At 36.5% G+C, this 22,264-nt stretch overlaps 6 protein-coding genes across 20 annotated transcripts; 3 read left to right on the forward strand and 3 right to left on the reverse strand.

Moving 5' to 3' along the window:
- Positions 1-298: 298 nt before the first annotated feature.
- LOC107223387 (proton-coupled folate transporter) lies at positions 299-7,860 on the reverse strand. Of its 5 annotated transcripts, none has more exons than XM_015663053.2 (7): positions 7,841-7,860; positions 5,410-5,601; positions 2,667-2,927; positions 2,215-2,564; positions 1,853-2,132; positions 1,546-1,728; positions 299-1,458 (listed from the first exon to the last, which is right to left on the reverse strand). In XM_015663053.2, exons 2-7 carry the CDS (start codon positions 5,510-5,512, stop codon positions 1,232-1,234), a joined length of 1,404 nt encoding a protein of 467 aa, XP_015518539.1. In that variant the 5' UTR covers positions 5,513-5,601; positions 7,841-7,860; the 3' UTR covers positions 299-1,231. The 5 variants fall into 5 exon arrangements, with proteins under 5 accessions (XP_015518539.1, XP_015518540.1, XP_046595205.1 ...); XM_015663054.2 differs by lacking the exon at positions 7,841-7,860 and adding an exon at positions 7,500-7,629; XM_046739249.1 differs by lacking the exon at positions 7,841-7,860 and adding an exon at positions 7,485-7,608.
- LOC107223390 (NADH-cytochrome b5 reductase-like) lies at positions 7,530-9,426 on the forward strand. Of its 3 annotated transcripts, XM_046739255.1 has the most exons (5): positions 7,530-7,651; positions 7,770-8,308; positions 8,399-8,630; positions 8,700-8,908; positions 9,005-9,426. In XM_046739255.1, the coding sequence occupies exons 2-5, from the start codon at positions 8,056-8,058 to the stop codon at positions 9,193-9,195; spliced, it is 885 nt and encodes a 294-aa protein (XP_046595211.1). In that variant the 5' UTR covers positions 7,530-7,651; positions 7,770-8,055; the 3' UTR covers positions 9,196-9,426. The 3 variants fall into 3 exon arrangements, with proteins under 3 accessions (XP_046595211.1, XP_015518544.1, XP_046595212.1); XM_015663058.2 differs by lacking the exon at positions 7,530-7,651 and having other exon boundaries at positions 7,686-8,308; XM_046739256.1 differs by lacking the exon at positions 7,530-7,651 and having other exon boundaries at positions 7,686-8,308; positions 9,275-9,426.
- Positions 8,966-11,664, reverse strand: LOC107223391 (E3 ubiquitin-protein ligase FANCL). Of its 5 annotated transcripts, XM_046739253.1 has the most exons (7): positions 11,311-11,433; positions 11,148-11,216; positions 10,810-10,902; positions 10,289-10,536; positions 10,026-10,215; positions 9,709-9,949; positions 8,966-9,535 (listed from the first exon to the last, which is right to left on the reverse strand). In XM_046739253.1, the coding sequence occupies exons 1-7, from the start codon at positions 11,323-11,325 to the stop codon at positions 9,417-9,419; spliced, it is 975 nt and encodes a 324-aa protein (XP_046595209.1). In that variant the 5' UTR covers positions 11,326-11,433; the 3' UTR covers positions 8,966-9,416. The 5 variants fall into 5 exon arrangements, with proteins under 5 accessions (XP_046595209.1, XP_046595210.1, XP_046595208.1 ...); XM_046739254.1 differs by lacking the exons at positions 11,148-11,216; positions 11,311-11,433 and adding an exon at positions 11,531-11,664; XM_046739252.1 differs by having other exon boundaries at positions 9,773-9,949; positions 11,135-11,428.
- A 164-nt stretch (positions 11,665-11,828) lies between these two features.
- LOC107223389 (transcriptional repressor protein YY1) lies at positions 11,829-17,992 on the forward strand. 3 transcript variants are annotated; one of them, XR_006904225.1, is made up of 4 exons: positions 11,829-12,315; positions 14,015-14,609; positions 14,974-17,572; positions 17,802-17,992. XR_006904225.1 is itself a non-coding variant. In XM_015663055.2 (3 exons), the coding sequence occupies exons 1-3, from the start codon at positions 11,829-11,831 to the stop codon at positions 15,086-15,088; spliced, it is 1,197 nt and encodes a 398-aa protein (XP_015518541.1). In that variant the 3' UTR covers positions 15,089-17,605. The 3 variants fall into 3 exon arrangements, 2 of the variants coding, with proteins under 2 accessions (XP_015518541.1, XP_015518543.1); XM_015663055.2 differs by lacking the exon at positions 17,802-17,992 and having other exon boundaries at positions 14,974-17,605; XM_015663057.2 differs by lacking the exon at positions 17,802-17,992 and having other exon boundaries at positions 14,054-14,609; positions 14,974-17,605.
- LOC107223394 (zinc transporter ZIP9) lies at positions 17,941-20,118 on the forward strand. Its single transcript, XM_015663067.2, has 5 exons — positions 17,941-18,241; positions 18,676-18,805; positions 19,013-19,251; positions 19,488-19,622; positions 19,691-20,118. The coding sequence occupies exons 1-5, from the start codon at positions 18,146-18,148 to the stop codon at positions 19,940-19,942; spliced, it is 852 nt and encodes a 283-aa protein (XP_015518553.1). The 5' UTR covers positions 17,941-18,145; the 3' UTR covers positions 19,943-20,118.
- Positions 19,792-22,195, reverse strand: LOC107223395 (coiled-coil domain-containing protein 115). 3 transcript variants are annotated; one of them, XM_046739260.1, is made up of 3 exons: positions 21,882-22,039; positions 21,602-21,778; positions 19,792-20,992 (listed from the first exon to the last, which is right to left on the reverse strand). In XM_046739260.1, the coding sequence occupies exon 3, from the start codon at positions 20,980-20,982 to the stop codon at positions 20,506-20,508; it is 477 nt and encodes a 158-aa protein (XP_046595216.1). In that variant the 5' UTR covers positions 20,983-20,992; positions 21,602-21,778; positions 21,882-22,039; the 3' UTR covers positions 19,792-20,505. The 3 variants fall into 3 exon arrangements, with proteins under 3 accessions (XP_046595216.1, XP_046595217.1, XP_015518554.1); XM_046739261.1 differs by lacking the exons at positions 21,602-21,778; positions 21,882-22,039 and adding an exon at positions 22,076-22,195; XM_015663068.2 differs by lacking the exon at positions 21,602-21,778 and having other exon boundaries at positions 21,882-22,037.
- Positions 22,196-22,264: the final 69 nt, after the last annotated feature.

Consider the following 22,264-nt stretch of genomic DNA (forward strand, 5'->3'; position numbering starts at 1 on the left):
GCCGTTTATTAAAACTTAAAGAAAACCAGGCATATTATAATGGTACATTACGTCAGAAGATGACTATCGGCTTCATTCTCGTCTCTATACTTTTGTCCCGATTTTCAGGTCAATAAACGAAGCCGTTACATCTGAGTCGGGCATAAACAATATTGTACCTTGCCCGTGTTTGCACTATTTTCCAAACTTACGATATTACTACATGATTAAAATTTCGTTGGTTTCGACAGTCAGTGATGTAATATTTTATTATCTTATGACAACCTAACAATAATAATTAATTAGAGGCATTTATGTATAATAATTGTAATTGAAAGTGTTAATTGTTAAATTTATATCTGTAAAATTTATATATACATATATTATTTTTGTTTTTTTTTTTTTTTAATTTTTTAAGAAACCTGATGATGGCAGGCGGGGTCCTGCCGAAACGTCGTAAATTCTCTATGAACTGCATCTTGTCATCACTGACTGTCGAAACCAACGAAATTTTAATCATACAACCAATACAGTCGCGAACTTCTAACTCATCTCAGATATTACTACAGTCCAAAAAATATGTGCACGTAAGCACTTCACCCTTCTGGTTCTATCAACTTATCGTTAAGTCGACAACGCAATCGCTAGGGGGTTGAACTAAACATTTCGAAAAGAACCGCTGTCAGAGGTAACGAACTCTACCTCCAAATTTTTGCTGGACTAGAAATTTGCGCTCATCGCATAAAAATGATCATTAACCATAATATGTGTGTGCGTTTAATACTGTCAAAATCAGTCCGTCGGTAGTTTTGAAATGAGAAAATTCTATAATTCGATTCGTAGCAACGTTTTTACAGTTCGTAAATATAATAATATAGTAATGCGGTATGGATCAACACAATATATAAAGTATGCTGTGTCACACTGCGTTTGATGTAACGCACAATAATTGATGAAAGAATGGTGAAACTTTTCAAACACGTGCTAGGTAAGGTGGATTTTCGAAGCGTGTCGGGCGTGCGTAATGTGCTCCATTTCTGAACGGTACGGTAAAACGACGCTGGCGCACTCGCTTACCTGAACTTCACAATTGGGTACACTCCGGCTATCTCGGCTACTGCCTACTTTGTACTCGTATTCGCGCGAACGCAGCACTTACTTTTGCGGCCCACGCTGCAAACTCCACACTCGTTGGAAATTACCCACTTTCCGCAATTGTAACACAGTATACTATTTATTGTAACCATTGACTTTACTCCTCCTCAACCAAGGGCGCAAAATTTACATTGCGATAATTTCGGTTCACTACTGCTAAACACAATGTCAGGAATAGCAGTAGTGTGAAAAAACTAGCCGAAAGAAGAAAAACAGGTGATGGATAAATCGGTGGTAAATAATGAGAATAAATTAGCGTGTACAGTGGAGCTCCGGCCAACGGACTCAATGTTTCCAGCGACGAGGTAAGAGAAAATACTTTACCTAAAAATCTCGATATTAATCTTTTTTCCAAACGTATATTTTTATCTATCTCATGATGTAACTTAACTGGGAAATCGTGAAACTCACCAATATCTTTAGCAGGTACAGACTTTGATATGGTAGATCGCATAACTGGTCCTGTTGCTCCATTAAAAAATCCAATAAACGACGAGAGATACATGTGCCAACCTTCTGTTGCAAAGGCTTTTGTAAGTGCACCACCCAGGCATGATGTGAGTGCTATACCAGTTATTAAACTATCTGGAAAATCTGAAATTATAATTTAATTAAATCATTCGTGCAACGTTCCTCCCATATTTTCATTCTTTTTTCCACATCATTTTTCGCTTTCTTCTGATCAACCTCGTAATACAACGATGATGACTCAAGTTACCTAAAATACGACTGAACAACGAGACGCCGACAATCATACATGGGATACTCAATAGAACAGCTGTCCCACTAAAATAGGAATAACGTTGAACATCCCAGCCCAGTCGCTCTCTTGTAAAGAGAAAACTTATGCTGACTTCCCCTTCAAGAACCATTATGGACAGGGCAAGAATGCAAATTGCAAGCCAGACGACCGGTCGAAAAAAGCCATCTCGCTTCTCGACAGCGCTTGAAACAAGCTCTTGAACTGACGAGATTTTGAACAGTCCACGTATCGATTCCTGCGGTAGCATCATCACATTTAATATGAATATACGCTAACACCTTAGATAATACATAGCGATAATTAGAGAAGATATTGACCTTAGAGGTATCTTGTACTGTTTCTTGGACAAAAAAGTAAATGTAAAGTAGTGCCAGCATACAGCAGATTGCCGCTGTACTAAATACAGCAGTATAACCACTGGTTTTAAAAATCAGAGGTCCAGTAAAGATGCCAAATAAAACTCCAGTATAAACTGAGGCTTGCAGCCAAGCCAAGAGCATAGTTCTGTCTTTTTCTGCAGAAGTGTCAGCGATATGACACATCGATGCTATTATCACGGCACTTAATCCACCCAAAGCAGATGCCGGTAGCGAAGGAATCAAGAAATACCAAGGATTCATGTTCCAATTACACATGAAAGTGAGTGATATGTAGAATATGGTAAAACCTGCGGACGCAACATTGGCAATCAAATGTTATAACTATTAGCTCATAGTTTTCAGAGATACAATGCACTCAGTCTATGTTTAAAGAAAAACTTAAAGCTCACCCGCAAACCCGGATAGGAAAAGCGGCCTCCTTCCAGCTCGATCACTCCAAGGACCAAGGAATAGAGAAAGTATTGCTGGTAGCACACTTTCGATCAAAGATTTTGCCAACACAATCATGCTTACATGAGCTTCCACTTGGGCCTCTACGTCTATTGCTTCAGAACTACTCGCATTTGTGCGAAGAATACTGCACTCCGTGTGATTTGTATTTGGTGAAAATAGACACGCCCGATATACTATTAAGTCCGTCAGGACTGTACCTGTGAATTGAAATAATGTTTATCATTATGCTTCATGGTACAAAATATAAATCACATGATATCAAGCAGCCTTTGTCAGAGGTGGCATCATGGAATTGTATGAAATTTTGAACATAAGGTAAGGGAAAGAAATTGTCACTACTTAAGATGATGCTATAGTCAGCTTTTGCCGACCGAGTAAAATGTCACTTTTTTTTACAATTACCAAAGCCGATTCTACATGTGATATCTAAACCGAACAACGATGACCAGAACTTTTTTTGCTTTATGCGGTAACAAAGGCAAGAAAAGTATTCCTACAATAAGTGGTAACTCAATCACTGGAATACATTTCTTGGCATCATTGATGAGTAGGAAAAAACCTTTTTTTGGGTATTTGTATTCGGTATTGTATGTAGAAGTGGGTTGCTACGGTATTTTCACAACGGTGATGCGTAGGCTTCGGTAATAGTCAAAAAAAGTAGTAACATTTAATCCGGTCGGTTAACATTGACTCAGCATGCTTTTACGATGTTTCGAGCAGGATGTGGCTGACAAGAGTATTTACGAGAATCGGAATAATTCATTCTTGAAACTTCGAGTTGACTTGGAATTTTTCGCTCGAAGTCCACTCTGGTCAGCTTACGATAACACCGAATGAATATCTTAGTGTGCCAACTATCATCTATGTCATCTATTTATTTTGCTGCCACACAAGCTTTGAGCAATATTAATTCATATGATAATTGATCAGTCTCAATTGACTAGAGCGCACTTCCTAACATCAAAAGGATCACATCTAGAAAAAATATCAAATTGAAATAATGGGATGGATTCTTATAGCCTATGCTTTTAAATCAGTCACGTGACCCCGTGCTCGAAACACCTCAACGAAAAAAAAACAGTATTTGTTGATGCTTGTTTTGAGATTTGCATTGAAAAAACGCTTGCAATATTACTCGATTGGGTTGCAGATTGGAAAAGTTTTATTACAATTATGTACATCACAAATTATCATCTTTTTACAAACATTGAGAAATAGAAAAATTAGACGGATATTCAACTTCTGTTCGCAGTAAAAAATCATCAAAGTTGCATATAAGCAACTTTGGTGGATTGAAAATCTGCCAAATAGTAGTGCCAGTTTCGGCGGCAAAAAGTGATTTTTAATCACGAGTGGTTGCAGCCAGTCGGTGCTACCGGGCGCATGTGATTGGTCACCATCTATCGTAGACGGATTTTCATTCGCTCTGAGACAAACTGCTGACAGTGAGGTCGGACGATTAACAATCAGCTATGGTCGATGGTAAATGAGACCAGCGATAAGGTCATTTGGTTGATAACTGCACGAAGTTCTGAAGCTTCAATGGACTATGACTAATGAGGATGACTTTCTTTATTGCATAAAATAATATAGTCGCTACGACTCCATCGCATCATGAAACCTGGATTCAAAAAGAATTAACCAATCGCAACAGCGTTATACAAGAATGCACCAATACGATTAATTGTAGCTCCAGGAGTATAAATCCGGAGCAGGTGCGATAGAGACGGTAGTCTGTACAGAGGCGACGTGGGAGACACGTCGAAAACAGTAGACGAGTAAAAAAAAATACAAGGCATTTTCGTCGGTATGTCAGTTAACCACGCCGGCACTGCAAAACGCGCAATGTCCGACAGGCTGATTATACAGCCACAGAAACAAAAGTGTCTGGTCGAGCGGACTAGACCACCAATACCTATACCGATGTCTTTAGGCAACCGAAAGTTGAATCCGGTTTCAGAATTGCTCCATCACCCCCAGATTTTTAGTTATGTCTGGGGTATGGCATTTTGATCAAGTTCTGGCTGGAGCCGAGCGATTCTGATATCGGATTCGAAATCGGCACGCCCAAAAATATGCCTATAGTGGTGGTGGTAGTCTCATCTGCCCTAGCAGACACATATTTTCTGTGGCTGTATTATTATGATGAGTGTCGCGGACCCGGATGATAACAGTTTTTAATAATCACCTAGATTGCAACGTGCCTGAAATTTTTTTTCAACGCAACGATAGCAAAGCTACGACGTATTGATATTGATATTAAATGCTAGCTGTGTTCTCAATTGCTGTATAAATTAGATCGAATTATTTTTAGAAAGGTTCTCGAAATTACAAGAGAATTATTTGCTGTACGTAGATTATTCTCAGCAGATATTCGGTGACAAGTCAACGGGAGTATGAAGCGGTGGAATATAGACTTTTTGCATAGACACAGTTCGTTGTTTTCGGAAAATATAGTTATGTGTCAATGCCTAGGTAGAATACTATGCGAATCAAGGCTTGATTACAAAGTGCGGAGTGTAAGAAAAGATTTAAACAATCACAATTGTGAGATATAGGATCGCAATTTTTTGTCCGCGTCAATCATTGCGGAAGCTGTGGTTACAGAATGACCAAATCGCATCCGTGCCTACCAAGTAACGAAACCAACTTCGAAAACAAAACATTAAATTTTCAAACCTGTCAATGCATTTGAGAACATTAGTAATGTCACTGGAGGTCCCAATACGAAAAACCGGCGATGCCCTTTTACGGCAGGACCCACAATTTCTGTGTCCGCCATATCTTTGAATGTTGAATCCTTACGGACAGCGATCAGTGGAGGACCGTCTGTATTGGATCAGCTTGAAATTATCCTCAATTTGGAGTAACCTGTGTTACAGATACAACTTTTATCACCAATTTTAAACAGTTTAGATGAAAACGTGGCTGACACGTTTACAGCAACAAGCACTACTGATCGTTTGCATACCACTGGTGACTGAACGAATGATAAACGATCGCTACCAGCCGAACACAAAAGAAATCCAATATATGTGCAGTTTATTCAATACGGCGCACATACAGTTACTTATAAGCCAGTGTTTATAAAAATGTAAACATGTATATACTTGAGCTAATTTGCAGGGGAATAAGTAACCGCAGATCCCACGTCCTTGATTTCTGAACCATTCGCATTGCCATTCTTATGTTAATTACAATTGAGACTACGTATGGTTTTTATCCCCTCCACGACCACCGCCAAACAATGTTCAACAATAAGACTTATTTTGAAACAGGTAATTTTCTTTCAGGTTATGCTATATTAATTCCTGTTTTGCTTCACTAAAACCTGTAAATTGTTTTGATCCATTCGCTCATATTTTCGTCCCTGGAGATTGAATCTATTCGCATCCAGTATTATACTGTGTAATTGCCGTTCAAATTTATTTCGCAATCGATTTATAACTTAGTAGTATCTAATACAGTTTATAGGATAAATTTCAATATTATCAGTCAATTAGTATAATTTATTACGAATATCATTCGATCGGTATTCCCTCTCGAGTCAGGCTTGTGGAAAAAAGATTGTAGTTAGACGTCAGTTCTGTTAAGGTCACATACCATATCCGGTTCTAGAGTATATATATATATATACATATATATATATAAATAAATAAATAAAGGTATTAGTTGTACGCGGAGGGAGAAAATAAACAGATTCTACTCAAAAGTGCAGGAAAAGAGGGACAAATCAGGTTTTTCGGTAAAATATACTTCGTAAAATGCATAATATACCCTAAAAATCATGAAAATCACTGTGTGCGGACTAAAATCTGCTACATTTATAGTAAAAAATATAATTGACATGGATATTTTTTACCAAAAACACTAATGCGTCCCTCGTTTCCTGTGAATTTGAGTAAAATATGCTCTTTCATTATCTCAGTGTACAGAAAATAAAAAAAAAATCTCATCAACGTGCGGTTCATATCGTCAGTGATTATTCTGGATTCTATATTTAAAATAATTATAGATAAAATTTTTAAAATAGATCACTTGTACTTCATACAGTTAGCTAGCGTATCGAAGTCCACTTGGTGAACATTTGCGTCAATCATTTATTCCATATTAGCAGTCCGTCGCGGTTCACCCCACCAATATTTTTAAATACTTCTTGTAGCAAAACTATTAGATACAGCGTTGTCTGAACTTCAGTCAACGGATATACATAGCTATATACTTTCGGGGGCTTTTTTGCAGAGCTCATCGAGATCTTGAAAACTCTCCAACGTAACTATCCTCTATCTCTAACAATAAGAGTTCAGTCAGCGTTCGCATAAGTTGCGTGATCCCGTTCTGACTTGGTTTACAGATGCAGTTATATCTCCAAAACTATTGATTTCGTTGTAACTAAACAAAGCCTAAAGTGCAAACCTATTGTGAAACAAAAATCGGTTCGGTAGTTCTGGAATTTATAAGCGACATTATACGGACAGACAAATGGATGTTGAATTTTATATTATTATTATTATTATTGATCATAGATGACAAGAGACAGAGAAGACTTAATACAGATACTTTTCGATAGTAAAATATTTTCTGGCATATCTGGGACGATTAGTGGCAAAGCTAGATCACATTGTTTGTCGGGTTTACGTCATTGCAGGGTTTACGAACTTTGATCGTCATGGCATGCGAGATGGCATGTCAGTGGCGTATAATTATCAGCTTTCGGGCAATTAATAATAATAGAGAGTGAATTTTATAGTTGCCGTATTTGTAGTTACTTGATCTCCTCCTTCTGTTACGTAGGGCGGCGCGAACAGTTTTTGGAAAAAAAATAAATAGCACAATGCACTGCGAATCGACTGGTAGTCAATGCTAATATCAGCGAACGAACGCGTCATATCTCTTTACTTCGATTGTCATCCAAACCAATGTAAAGTATATTATACAGCGCTAAAGTAGCACACTCATTCCTAAAAGTAGATACTCCGCAGTTGTAGATACGTGACAAACACATCGCAAACAAATCACGTATGTGTACGTTTTTCTAGGGATTGGTCGTATTGGTGAATGCCTGCTGTGCAAACTGAATGGCTCGCGTACTGGCAAAAATTCAACTTACGTATCTATAGATCTGCCTGGTGACGCTTTCCAAACATACTCACGCACAGTTTTCGTTGTACGCGCTACGCGAGGTGCGACATAACCTCACTAGTGAGATCTTTTAGTTTATATTTTTGATCTCTTTCATCGAATGTAACCAAGCGTAGATAAAATCAAGCCAAGCGTAATTGTGTTAGCGACAAGTACTTATCGTCATTATTGTTATATTTGGCCATGAGTTGCAATGATGGCGAAGATGAGCGTCCAGTTACACCCCTGGAATCAGACTGTTGTGGATACGGGTGTAATCCTTGTATACATGACGTTCATCGAGATTTGATTGATAAATGGGAGAGAAGACGGATATCAAAAGCAGGGTTTTCTGTCCGAAAGAATGTTTTATCGCTTACAAAATACAAACCTTTTGTCATTTCCGAATTAAAACAAGCCTGCGCTAATTGTATTTTCATCCGATTGAACTACGGAGGTGAAAATTAATTTTTAACAAATCCGTAGTCTGCAGACTGTCCGAACTACGGAATAAGAAAGTCACTCAACAATAAAACTGTTGTTCAAGGTTTAGAAGATGCAGATACACAATTATTTTTAAGTCCTGGTCAACATGTGATACTGCGTACCTCAATCTCATCGAGACCCTACACCCCAATATCATGGACTACTAACTCGTTACTTCTCTTAGTTAAAATATATTCTAATGGAAAATTTAGCAAATCTTTAGGACAAATGAAAGTTGGCGAAGATATCGAAGTTAGAGGCCCTTATGGAGAATTTCGTTATCAGCCTAATAGGTGGGCTTTTGATTGATAGCTTTAGTTTTCTCACTACTTCAACAACTTGAGGTAAATTTTGTTTTTCAGCTTTGAAGAAATCCTTATGCTCAGTATTGGAACTGGTATAGCAGCCCTGTATCCAATTGCAAAATCAATAGTCGATGACGAATTGGAAGAAAGCAGGATACATTTGATATGCGGATTCAAGTCGCATGCTCACATCCCTTTGGCCAACGAATTGCGTGACTTATCACATTATTGGAACTTTTCTTGTACAATTAAACTATCCCAAATAGGTTGGTCCAAACATATGTCATATTTGTTCAAGTTATAATTCCAGTAGAGCAATCTAATCCATTGCTATGATTTTTTTTATTTTCAAACCATTTCAGATAGCGCTAAAAGAATAAACGGCGTTAGAATAGAGAGCAGTCACTTAGAGGAGAACACTGTAACAAGATTCTTAGAATCTCGGTCACCAAAATCTACTCTAGTGCTAATTTGTGGTACTCCAGAGTTTAATAAAGCTGCTACTCAATGGATTTCAGCTTTAAAATTTATCAATTTTCACGTTTTTGATTGATGATGCATACTCTAGGTTTATCAATTGAAATCTTATAAATTAATTTTATCTTATATATAGATGAGTATATTTTTCATAGATAATCCATTGAAGTCTTAAGGAAAATAGTATATTAACGAAAGTCACCTGACTTATTGACTTTCAAGGGAATTGGGGAAGTGGATGAATACATGTTGAAAAACTGACGAGTAATGTCAGTGTCACGGTAATAAACTCTTAAATTATTGACAATTTGTGTGATGCCCTATTCTACAGGACACGATATGTTTTGCCCGCAATGTGGGCAAGCGCCATGCAGTTGATTGAATACCACTTGATTGCCAGGTATTGCTTGTAGCCACTGCAAGAAACGAGATGATAATTTTGTTAAAATCTTTTATGCTCTACAGAGAAAAATTTCCATCAAACTAAATAAATAATTTTTTCCGAATAAAAATGCTCCGTCAACTATAAATAAGGTGTAATGGCGTTTATAAGGGTACATGTTTGCGTCAAAAATTATTTTAGAAGTACTTCCATGCACCTGCAATAGGCACGCTGTATGAAACTGCTTCCGACACGTATTATTGTTGCATACTTTCTCAGGTAATTCATTGTCATTCAGTTCTAGTGAAAAACAAATGCAGCATTCCTCATCATTGAAGAGACCACTGTCGCATTGCTTCTCATCTTTTGTCAGTGTTGCCTGAGGAAATTCTTCCAAATTTAATAGAATCCGTAAATTTTCAGATAGACTGTTGCTCGGATCCCATAACTGAAAATTTTGTTGCAGATTTGTACAAGTCTGTACTTAATCCCCTTATATTTTACAGATTCTTCAGTAAATGTACCTCAAAATTTCCTGACACTATTTCTCTGTACTTTGCTACTTCTGAATCACTACCCAATATTTTAATAGCTGGAAGACTGGTTGGCTGGAGTGGATTAATGTTTATCAGAATGGATAAAGATGAGTTAATTTTTATTCTTCGATAGATATGATGAGGCATTGGTATAAGCGGATCGATTACCCAACAATTTCTGAAAGTTAACGATAAACAGTATTTTAGTTCAATTTCAGATCCAGTTAAATTCTGTAACATGTAGAACATACCTGTCAATATCTTTCAAATGTTCCCAAACATTTTCCAATGATTCTACTTGCTTATCAAGTTTATTTCCTGCGTCATGCAAGCTCATTGTTGCGCCAACAACAAGTTCGCATCCTTGTAACTGTGCCAGATCACTAGAAACGATTTTCCAAGTATCTGAACATTTCGCATCACGTTGTAACCTGACTCTAATATTTTTTGATACTAATTCAATGAGATTTAATCCATGACTCGTTGAAAGCCTTAAGTCCTGTAATTGAATTCGGGATGTCTTAATAGAACCATTTGATAATAATTCATCAAGTCAAGATCTAATCATAAAACAAGGACTCTAAGTTGATGAATTAGACTTGAAATATTTCTCAAAGTATCAGTTATTCAAATATTTCTTCAAGACGCAAAAGCTTTATAAGAATATCAAACATATTCAAACTTCGAAAGATGTGCACTACTAAATCACGATTCCCGCTGTAAGATTAAATTTGTTCTAGTTGATGTGCATTAAATTTTTATTTATACGCACGCACGGGGAATGTGTCATGGCTTCTAGTTCAGAGATAATTGAGTGGTTGTTGATGCTTGTCAGACAAGGAAGGTGACTGTGCAAGGCTTCTCCCTAAGAAATGAAAGTGATATGCGTGTTTATACAAGGATAAAATAGGACGAGGCTAAAGTTAGTTTTCAAAATATGAGTAGGTTTCATTGATTATGGTTTACTACATTTTAGACAATCTTAAATATGCGAAGCATCAATTTTTCCTAAGCCTACATTATCATAGTAACATTACTAACTTCAACCTCATAAGACAGGTACGACTTTTACATGCAATTTTAAATATGAAACGCACAATCAATATTTGCAGCTGTTTTAAGAATGAAGTAACTGTAACTGCACTTTCTATCAGTATTCTTGATTTCCTGCTGAAATCCCTGTGGCATAAAATTTCTGGATTCTTTCCAAAACTAAGAGTAGCCCCATTCAATGCGGGGAAATTTGGTAGGGTCAGTTTGATCCTAACTTTACTTTTCTCAGCTGCATTCACAGTGACGCTTAACATTCCCTCCCACGTTACTGGATTGTTTGAAACCAGTATTAACTCAGGATGCCGGCTAATTATTTCCGAACATTCGTGCGGATCCATTATTAGTTTCAAATTATAAACTTTTAAGAATGTCACCAGAATTGAGATTATCTTAATTTTAATGCCGTCGTATAATGATTATAACGAAGTAACTTTGCATACCGATATTGACGTTTTTAATATCATTGTAAACATTAACACGTGTGAACGAACGATGGAGCCAACAAACTCTTCAGTTTACTCGTCAGCTGATTCTAATATCGACTAATACCGTCGATATGATAACTAATACCAACTATTACGTTACGAGATCCAGCGAAAACGAGATGGGTAGTTGATGAAATCCTCTCTAGATGGCGGTTTTAACAGAAAGTGACGGGAGTGGGGAGCGAGTGGAGATCACGTGACATACGACGAGCCGCCCTGCGAGCGGCCGTAGCCAGCCATTTTGATTAGTAACATGGCGTCAGCGGAGATTAATATGGCGTCCTCAGACATAATAACCGAAGTGGAGATTCAACCAGATATCCAGGAAGTCGAAATCGAGACTATACCAGTGGAAATACCCTGTGAAACTGTAGAAACGACGATCGAAGGGGAGGATGGGCAGCCCATGATCGCATTGCAGTCTCTGCCTGAGCCAGGGCGTGAAGAAATCATATTGCAAACGCAAGAAGAAATAGTTGGTGGAGACCCACTGAGCGTTTACGATCAAATACCAGTGCCAGACAACGATATTTATGTTGAATCAAGCCCCGGACCTTCCAGGAAAGGTCCCAAAAAAGCGCGTAAGGGCGGTAATTCCAGATTTAGAGCCCCGGATCACACAATATTTGGAGACATGGGGACAGAGACGAAGGCTAGGAAGTGGGAGCAGAAACAGGTGCAGATTAAAACACTGGAAGGCGAGTTCTCCGTTACGATGTGGGCATCGGGAACCGATGACGGTAAGTTTGTTGAATATTCCTGTCATTTGAAATAATCCTCTGAAAGTAATAATCCCGAACCTGTAAAAAAAAGACCAGACGCATGGAAAATTTTCGACGCACACACGCGCGTCGCGCACTTCCGGTTTCCTGTGATCAATACCGCGTTCCTGCCACACGTGTAATTTAAAAAACTTGACAAATTCACGAACATTTTAACACCGGCGATTTTGTTGACAGTCCGTGTTGTTTGTTTTGATCGGAGGAACGCCATTATGCTGTCAGGGGGCAGCCATATTTTGAAAATGGCTTCTTTTGCTTGCATCGGCCATTTCGAGATGATGGCGGAGGAGCCATCCGGCAAATGAACAAAGGCCATAAACGGGTGAAATCTTTTTTCTCATGCCCCCTGCCCACAATGCTCAACTGTATCGATGACATTCCGTCTTAAGATTCGTGCATTTACATGTTTAGTGCGTCAAAGATTCGATTTGGAATAGAGTTTCATTTGCCTCTTAATAACATATTTTATATTAACATGTATGTCGCGGTGCACTGGGCGTCACGTTGGTAGCCATATTAACTTTTACCCAAGACACCTTGCGGGTTGGCGTTCCGAGAGGTTTAAATTTGAATCACACTATTTCCAAATTAAGCTTAAGTTTACATAGAATTCGTAATCACACTTAACCGAAAACTAGCCTGTATCTTCATGTACGCAACTCAGTTTTCCGTAGTCGAACATCTGCATTATTATTTCCAGCGTTCAAGCTTTTGTCTTTAACTTTAAATATTCCGCTTCTCCTAAACTGACTTAGTTATAAAATTACATTCAATTATGCAGAATCAAATCGCCAATTGGAAATAATCCTATTTGCTTATGGACTGGAGAAACTATGGAAGGTGGAATCGCTTGTAACAATTGCTACTTGCATGCCAATTTTGTCTTTGTATCGAAATCTATTCGATACGAATATGTTGATTGAGTTCCAAGTATGCAAAAACAGATAAAAGTATGCTCAAACGTCAAGAATAACATACCTTATTTCTTCGTCATTTATTTGGAATTTATAATAACTACAAAACAATTTTATTACATTATGATGCCACAATGTCAGTAATTGAAATATACACAAACTTTTTGCTTGGAAAGAAAAAGTCATAACTTGGCAACCATTTTCATTGTCAATTTGGCTCTTTGATGTAATACATTAGATTTCAAAAAATCGAGAAGCATTTTAATTGTTTAACTAAAAGTTTCCCATTTTTATGAAAATACCTCAATTTTCCTTATTACAAATGAAATAGTTTTTGGGTCATTGCAATCAAATGCATTGACAAGCCATGCCAAAGTGCTAAATTTGCAGATGTGTACAATTTCAGCGTCATAAAGTTTATTTTAATCATTGATAGGTGAAATTTTCTTGCTCATTTCACCTGCACATTTCTAATTAGAACTAACAAGAAAAGAAATTTGTAAGCTTTCAAAGAATTTCAACTGTTCGTTTGACTGTTGTGATAGAAAAAATATAACTATTTGATGATAATAAAAATTATTGTGGAATCAGGATGTCTAGATATGTATGCAAAGTTTTATTGAGTTATTATAATGACATAAGAATTATGCAAAGGATGTCAGGCCATCTCCCTTGTTTCTTACGCAAAAATTTGAACAGAACGATAGCTTTTGTTTGGGTTTGCTTGTTTGTTGTTGTTAAAGGGAGTGTCCTATTAGCGTCTCACCTGGTGGATGTTCCAGATGAGGGTTCCAACCCAGAGCCCGATCCAGACTACACAGAATACATGACTGGCAAGTCTGTGGCAAAATTCAACCACTCTGGTAGTTCGGTTTCTGACGGTATGCCAGGTCTTGATCTTTCTGATCCGAAACAATTGGCAGAATTCGCACGCCCAGGCCACAAATTAAAAGTACGCAAGCCGCCCAGCATAGATGGAGTCGAACGTACTATCGCCTGCCCACACAAAGGATGTACGAAGATGTTTCGTGACAATAGCGCGATGCGCAAACACCTTCACACCCATGGCCCCAGGGTACATGTATGCGCTGAGTGCGGGAAGGCCTTTGTTGAGAGCTCCAAGTTGAAGAGACACCAACTTGTCCACACCGGGGAAAAGCCTTTTCAATGTACCTTCGAAGGATGTGGAAAACGCTTCAGTTTGGACTTTAACCTACGAACTCATGTTAGAATTCACACAGGAGATCGACCTTACGTTTGCCCTTTCGATGGATGTAGCAAAAAATTTGCTCAATCTACGAACTTAAAATCTCACATACTGACTCATGCAAAGGCTAAGTAAGTATAACTATGTGAAAATAATCTTTCACTGAAAAATTGGCTTAAAACAGTATGAAATTTAGTAGTGTAAACCCAGAATTAATACAAGTGATATACTACTGGATTTTATGAACGCGATTACAAATAACATTAAGATAGTGCAATTGCAAATCACCAGTACAAATTAGTTGGAATAAAATGACTGTCAGCATTTATGCAACAGGCAAACAAGAGTCATGACACGCAATTATATGCTAGACGTATATTGATAGAAAACTTTCGTTCGAAATACATCTATTTCCGAAAGCATGTAGTTGATATTGAGATGTTGCTGAATCAATGTTATTAAAAAATCCAATTAAATCTTGATTTTATTTTTCAGATCTCGCAATGCTATCGGTAGACAGGTATCACAGATTCAATTACAGCAACCACAATTTGTTCAGGTGGAAGTCGCTGATGTAGATAACCAACAGTTCATCGTGTATGCTGATTAGCCCCTCTAAATTCCCTATTCCCTAATGACCCCATTATAATTATCATAGCCTTTAATTATTAACCCAAACAGTGTACATATTTACAAGATGCAGCGAGTGATGAGGACAGGAGGGTACTAAAGCTATTAGCTATCTTAAAAGTTTGAATCAATTGATCAATAAATACATCTGTGCTACGATTGATTATTAAAATGAAGAAAATAAAGAATAATCACAGTAAAGGAAGCACCATAAACACAAAAAATCAATTAAATTATACTGCTGAACCAGAGTACCTATCAAAGACATACAAGATAGTTTGCGTGGTAAAATATGTTTGTTTACATTTTTATTCAGAATTAGGTTTTCAGATTCAATGTCAGTCTTTATAGAAAAATTGGTAAACTGTGAGAATTTCACGAAAGTTGAAACGTAAAATATTTTCTATTTTCAGAAAGACTGCTTAGTTTAAATTTGTTCAATTAAATCATATCTATATTTATACGAATAATGTAATGAATAAATATTTTCACATATTTGACTATACAAGCCAGAATAGCTGGATTGCTTACATCTATCTCGTATGTCCCATGGTGCCATTGATCTGGGAATAAATGTTCAAAAGCTTGAATTAAAGAAATACATCATTAGTTCATTATAATTAAAACATGTCTGATGGAAAAGAGTACGTTGAGACGATGTAATTTTACACGTAGTATAAGTAGATACGAACGTCGTCTTGGTCTGAACAATTACACATGCTAATTTTTATATAAAATATCTCTATTGAAAATCTTTTCACGTTCGATGAAATGGGGTATTCAATATGAATAAGAACAGTGAGTTTTAGGTACATGATCAGGCTTGCTGAAAAGTTGAAAATAGGAAAATCAAGTTAATATTTTGTGGATTCCAGTATGAAATATTTTTAAATGCTAAGTCTACTACAATGTGAAAGTTTTTCCTGATTCGTATAATATACTCAAGTTTTTTCATATTACGTTTTGGAAATGGATTGATAATTATGTGGATTGTGCATACTTATATAATCATATCGTCAAGTTTTATGTGATTTTGTACACACACCCAGTTTTTATTACTGCCAGTTGTAAGAATAGGATGAAACACTGTGTCAATCATGTACTAGCATGCTGATGCAAATTGGATTGTTTTGTTCGTTAGTATGCACGATCCCTATAGTCGTTTATTCTGAGCTATTTGAGTAAAATATATTTGTCAGTTGAGAATAACTAATGTGATTCTTGAGGTAAAACAAAATATAATTGATTAATTATCAATAATAGAAAACAAATGCTCAGTGTTGCATTTTTGATTCATCACGATATCAAATATGCAAAAGCAGCTGGTATGTTTTACTTATTTTTGGGGATTGGTTGCTAACTATAATTCGTTTAGCAATAAATAGAAACGAAATACCAAAATTAGCCTACTGATCAGATACCAGTACAAATGAAAAATAAGGTCTAAACTAATGGCAGTACTAATTGAAAATATTCTGTTTGAGATGATAAAGCTAAATCTTAATTATCGAAGTCAAGAGATTTGTGCATTTATTCTCAGTGATAATGATGCGAAACACTTTTATCATTAACAATAAATAATTAAAACCTAAAAAAGAACACATGTTAAAAAGATGGAAAGGATAAATTTTATTCTATGTAATAATATTATTACTATTAAACTTAATGATATATTTAAGTTTTGTCAATTTATATGAAATGAGATGAGAAAAAGTAAATACAAAATAATGTCTGTGTTTAGTTATTATTCGTATTACATGTGTTGTATCATTTTTTGGGCATTGATTCAAATGTTATTGTTCATAGAAATTGTTGAGCAGTACCATATTGAATAACTAATCAAACAGGTAAGAGTGTTTTAATGATGCATGTTCAATTTTATGCACGTACATGATCATATGCCCCATTACTTCTCGAATATGAGATTGAAACATTGGCCGTTGAATATCAGTATTAATTGTCTTTCAATCTCAGCCTTAGAAGAGGTATCAAAAAGCTAAAAAATACTGTACCAATTTAGATCTTATTTTACATACATAATTGATTTAAATCATATCCTTGTAGTTATTTCTACATGCCAGTGGGAGTTAAAAATTTAATATTCACTGTCAATCAGTCATTAATAAATGAGGGCTAGTTTTGATAGTACGAAATGAGGTAAAGGCTAAAATGGCAGATGCTTTTCAATCCAATTTTATTAAAACGAGAGTGAGCACTCGAAACAACTTTATTTCTATTATGAATACTATATATAGGTATGAACGCGTTTGCGGTAGTCAGTCAGTACTGAACTCACGTATATACGTCCCTTGGATTGTGTTTCCTATACATTGAAAGTTACCGGGTAGTCTGCTACCGCTTGTTTGACATGAACCGAGCTAAGGCATGCAATCATACGGCGGGTCCACAGAAGTGTTACGATAATTGTGCGTGTGTGTAGGCTGTCTACCAGATGTTAAACTATGTACATTGAAAGAGAACGATAAAATTGAATTAACACGCGCAGAAAATTGTGTATTATACACTCTGCACAGAGTTTCGGATAAAATGTTAAGTAACACCCGTATTCATAGTCCTTCCTTGAGGAACAAGGATTCCTTGTTCATGAAACGTGAAATGAGAAGGACCATGAATACAGGTGTAAATATCGTAATCATTGAAATTCGTACGACATTATGAAAGCCGGCCCACAGATGAAAATGATTGGTTTTCATCAGTTCAATGAATTGACACTAGGCAACCAGGCACGAATATCTTCAGGGATATATAGTCGGTGCTTTGACGTATTTTTGTGTATACGGCGAACGGCGATTGAACAAGTTGAGAGAGCGGTAAAGTTTTGCAGTGGCGTGTCACACTCTGTGCTACATTTAGTACAAATATGGCTACGTAGCAGAAAAAAATGCATGCAAAAACACTTGTCGCAATATTTATAACTTTTGATAAATCAGCAAACAGTCATAGAACTCGATATTGGTGTGGTAGGAATTATCGAAACGTATGATTGGGCATCGACGTAATTTTTAATAGTACAAATATGGAGCAAAGTACGGTTCTCTGGATGCTCGCACTGGTAATGTTATTCGGTTCATATTTGGCCGGATCTTTACCTCTAGTTGTCAACTTATCTGAGGTAAGTAAAATATCTCTCCAATCGCTTAAGTAGTCTTTTCATAATTTACGTTTTGAAGTGTCATCTGTTCACGCTGTGACATCTGTTGCACTTAGTGCCCAGCTGAAACAAAATATTTATGTCCGGATATATAAGCATTGATCGATTACTTCAGTGATTATTTTTATTTCAAGTAATGATGCTGAAACTAGCAGATAATACGTCTGTAAGGCTTTCAGGGAGTGAGCAAACGATAAAATATCAAAGAATACATTGAAAAGGGTTCCCTAAGTAATCCTGCGAAGATTGATCGTTAGATCATCCCCTGGAACCTTTCCACCTGTATTACCTGTTGACTGTTACCTGCTAGTTTCAGCGTTATTTTTAAGTATTCTCATACATTCATTATTGCGTACTACATTATTATTTATTATTTTTATTTTCATCAATTTCAGGATAAATTACAGCTTGTCTCAGTTTTGGGAGCAGGCCTACTTGTCGGAACAGCTTTAGCTGTTATTATTCCAGAAGGTGTGCGAGCTTTATTCAATGCTGGAGGTAACGAAGCCCATCAGCATGGCAGCGGTAAGACACCGTCAGATCGAGAGTGCGTCAGACTGGCCAAAAATTTCTATATCCCCGTCTTGTATTTGGAATATATTCAGTTGAGGCAAAAAAAAAAAAAATATATATATATAAGAATAAAACAAAATTCATTTGCTATTGTCAAGTGTTTTCTATCCGAGGCATAGGGTAATTATTACTTGATTATTGTGCATCTTATTTTTTCAGGTGACCTCCACAGCCTCATAGGTATAACACTGGTACTAGGTTTTATATTCATGCTATTAGTGGATCAGTGTTCAACCAGAAATAATGGAGAAGGTGGTAAACCTACAGAAAAAAGCCTTACAGCTACATTAGGTCTAGTAGTTCATTCCGCAGCCGATGGTGTTGCATTAGGAGCTGCTGCTACCACGTCACAAGCTGATGTCGAGATGATCGTCTTTCTAGCTATTATGTTGCACAAGGTATCTATGCTGTTTACATTTGCTTTCATATTCACAGGTGATGTAAATTCAAACAAACCTTCTTTCAACCTTACAACTGGTGGATTGTGCTATTTTTCTTTCTATGCTGTTTATTGATTTAATGTAGTCCTCTCTACTTTTTAAACAGAATAATTCAGTTCTGCAATTATTTTCGCTTGCACTCTTTTGTTACTTAATGAAACGAAGCTTGTAATGTAGCAAAATTACTTTTACAGGCACCAGCAGCTTTCGGACTTGTGTCGTTTCTATTACATGAAGGCGTGGATAGGAAAAGGATACGAAAGCATCTGCTAGTATTTTCTTTGGCAGCTCCTTGTCTTGCTTTAATTACCTTCTTTGGCATTGGAAAGGTAAGCCAACTTGATACATTCTGTTTTGATGTGAATCATAATAACAGTTCAAATTGTTTGATTTTTAGGAGGGCAAAGAAACCTTAAGCAGTGTTAACGCGACAGGCTTAGCAATGTTGTTCAGTGCAGGGACATTCCTTTATGTAGCTACTGTTCACGTTTTGCCAGAATTAATGGTGAGAGGAAGTTCTACCCATTCGCATTTACCAACTACAGAGGGTGGATCAGTCCCAGTGGGAGGACTCAAATCCAAAGAATTATTGGCTCTAGTAGTTGGCTCATTATTACCAGCTTTGATTACAACCGGACACCATCACTGACCATAAATTGACAATCTTATTGGCATGATTCCATTTAATTTTTGTTTCTTGAAATTATTTGTATCATATTACAAAAATGATATATTATCTTTAATCCACACGACTGTTCGGATATTTGTTTACTACTTATTGTTGCAATGTGTAAATTAATACATTACGTACTGTAATTTATTACATCTAGTATCGTGCAGAATCATCGAAATTCCATACACACATCATAATTCACGCACATTGCTCAATTTTTTATTCTATATTTTAAGAACCATCAAAGTTTAAGTAGCGTACGTCGTTTAAATTTTTACTTCGATTATCAACATAGGTATACTTTATGAAAAACAGAGCGGTATTCATAATGAAGCATACGTATTCTAATTTGTATGTTTGGTTGTATGGTTCGATTTTACTTTCTTACTTATAGGTAGACTTCCTGAGATGAGCTATTATTTTTCTCAAGTAGTTTAGCGCAGGAACCAATAGGTGTTGGTTATTCAGGTTATTGGTGTAATCAGGTTTATTTATTACTTTACAATGTAATGTCTGTACAAATGTACAAACTCTTCATCTTATTTGGATATATTTTTTTTAATGCGTTTTAATTCGTTTAGTTTTTCCGTGGTAGATATAATCTCTGTACGAATATTACCGCACTTACTACTCAACTGCGCAGTTGCCTGAAAGCGTTTTTGTGCATTGCGTAGATTTTGTGGAACAAGAACTCCGAACCACTTAATTGGATCTGGAATTTCTTTACCTTCATCATTATGTTTCCTATTAATTACATCAAACTGTGGAATGCTTTCCTCATCCAGTTCTGTTTGAACCTTGAACAGTGATTCAAACTGGCCTGCTTCAGTAGGTACTTGCAACATTCCAATATTTTCCATACCACGAATATATCGGGATTTTGCTAATTCAATGTGACCATCCCTTAATATCTCTTCCATCTGCAGCGTCACAGACACTTTTTCTTCCATCAACTCTAAGCTTCGCAGCGTGAATTTGTCCAAAGCTGCGCATACTTCGTCTACACTTCCATGCATATTTTTTCACCTTTTAATAAGAAAAAAAGGGAACATTACAGTGTCTATTTGCATAGCTCCATGTTTCAAGAAATTCTACACAGACCACTCAATGTTGACCACACAATAAACTTCAACATAAATTCTCATTTTCATTCATAAAATAATCTAAGTTTTCCAAGTAGTGACGTGAAATTTGTATGTGACGATACTCGTGTAATTCACTTTGGGTGGTGTATGTTGCATTTTTCGAGACACGGAAGAGTATATATAGGTGGGGTGAGAATATGATTCAATGAGCAACGAAGTTTCAATTAAAATACTAGAATTTGTAAATTAATTTTTTTTGCAATATCCCCAAAATATTCAAGGTTTTGTATAGTTAATATTAGCTGCTGTTCGCAAAACAAAAAATCTTGTATTCATGACGTATGTACATTTTAGTAAGAAAGAAGAATATATTGCAAGTTGTCTTAAATCGGTAGTGAAAATTCACTGAATTTTTCCTTTTACTGTAGCGCGTATCATCCATAAGCTGCCGTGGTAGTAACGTGTGCTGAGAGATATAGCACATAGTACATAGTTGTATCATGAGTGGCATAGGTAAATATTGAGATACCTGTTTGAGTTATACACATACCTAGGTATTCCCTGAGCGATGTAATAGAGATAGAGATACCCGTTTGAGCTATTTCTTTTGACTCGGCTAGTGTGCACCCCAGGTTTATTATACCTATTAGTTTAGTGTAATAGTGAAGTTCAATGGGAGCATTAGATCTCAAGTCCTACTAACGCATGTTTTCTAACCTCATTTAACCTAAGATAATTTGATCATAAAATAGCATAAATGACACAAATAAGTAAACGAGTGAAACCTGAAAGCGAAATAAAATAAAAGCTATCTAATAATTATTGAATACCAGAAATTGTGACGATCAGGGACAGACGGGCTCGTTACGATTGTTCCAAATTTTGCGAACTCGGCATTAAGTTTGATGAAGGGCATGGGTGAAAGCAGGTGATAGCTCAGTGTTGACAGTTTTCGTACACTGATATGTATGCATATCAGATTTCTTAGCTTGGCCACACTGATCTCTAGTGGCGACACACCTACCTAGTCATACCAACCATGATAATGTGGTCATTCAAAGACCGATTCTTGATCTCTGTCTGTACCACTCGTAGTACGCTATACTCTCTCTCGGCGCGTGACTACTGCAGAAGCTTATGGGTGTGTGAAGTGTTTGCGGCGCACAATCAAAGATTTTCTAAATACGACATTGAAAAATGAATGCATTTTTAT

Source organism: Neodiprion lecontei, chromosome 4, assembly GCF_021901455.1.
Source record: "Neodiprion lecontei isolate iyNeoLeco1 chromosome 4, iyNeoLeco1.1, whole genome shotgun sequence".
Classification (NCBI taxonomy): domain Eukaryota; kingdom Metazoa; phylum Arthropoda; class Insecta; order Hymenoptera; family Diprionidae; genus Neodiprion; species Neodiprion lecontei.

Bases quoted from the DNA above. Each gene is read 5' to 3' on its own strand.
- LOC107223387 (XM_015663053.2), bottom strand. From the start codon at position 5,512: ATGGCGGACACAGAAATTGTGGGTCCTGCCGTAAAAGGGCATCGCCGG. The intron at 2,928-5,409 runs GTTTGAAAATTT...TTCAATTCACAG, and splicing joins GTTCTCAAATGCATTGACAG to GTACAGTCCTGACGGACTTA. The intron at 1,729-1,852 runs GTAACTTGAGTC...TTATAATTTCAG, and splicing joins GTTGTTCAGTCGTATTTTAG to ATTTTCCAGATAGTTTAATA.
- LOC107223390 (XM_046739255.1), top strand. From the start codon at position 8,056: ATGAGTTGCAATGATGGCGAAGATGAGCGTCCAGTTACACCCCTGGAA. The intron at 8,631-8,699 runs GTGGGCTTTTGA...TTTGTTTTTCAG, and splicing joins TTTCGTTATCAGCCTAATAG to CTTTGAAGAAATCCTTATGC. The intron at 8,909-9,004 runs GTTGGTCCAAAC...AAACCATTTCAG, and splicing joins AATTAAACTATCCCAAATAG to ATAGCGCTAAAAGAATAAAC.
- LOC107223391 (XM_046739251.1), bottom strand. From the start codon at position 11,428: ATGGATCCGCACGAATGTTCGGAAATAATTAGCCGGCATCCTGAGTTA. The intron at 10,537-10,809 runs GTGCGTATAAAT...ATTCAATTACAG, and splicing joins CCATGACACATTCCCCGTGC to GACTTAAGGCTTTCAACGAG. The intron at 10,216-10,288 runs GTATGTTCTACA...GTTAACTTTCAG, and splicing joins CATTTGAAAGATATTGACAG to AAATTGTTGGGTAATCGATC.
- LOC107223389 (XM_015663055.2), top strand. From the start codon at position 11,829: ATGGCGTCAGCGGAGATTAATATGGCGTCCTCAGACATAATAACCGAA. The intron at 12,316-14,014 runs GTAAGTTTGTTG...TTGTTGTTAAAG, and splicing joins GGCATCGGGAACCGATGACG to GGAGTGTCCTATTAGCGTCT. The intron at 14,610-14,973 runs GTAAGTATAACT...TTTATTTTTCAG, and splicing joins CTGACTCATGCAAAGGCTAA to ATCTCGCAATGCTATCGGTA.
- LOC107223394 (XM_015663067.2), top strand. From the start codon at position 18,146: ATGGAGCAAAGTACGGTTCTCTGGATGCTCGCACTGGTAATGTTATTC. The intron at 18,806-19,012 runs GTAAGACACCGT...TTATTTTTTCAG, and splicing joins AGCCCATCAGCATGGCAGCG to GTGACCTCCACAGCCTCATA. The intron at 19,252-19,487 runs GTATCTATGCTG...TTACTTTTACAG, and splicing joins TAGCTATTATGTTGCACAAG to GCACCAGCAGCTTTCGGACT.
- LOC107223395 (XM_046739261.1), bottom strand. From the start codon at position 20,982: ATGCATGGAAGTGTAGACGAAGTATGCGCAGCTTTGGACAAATTCACG.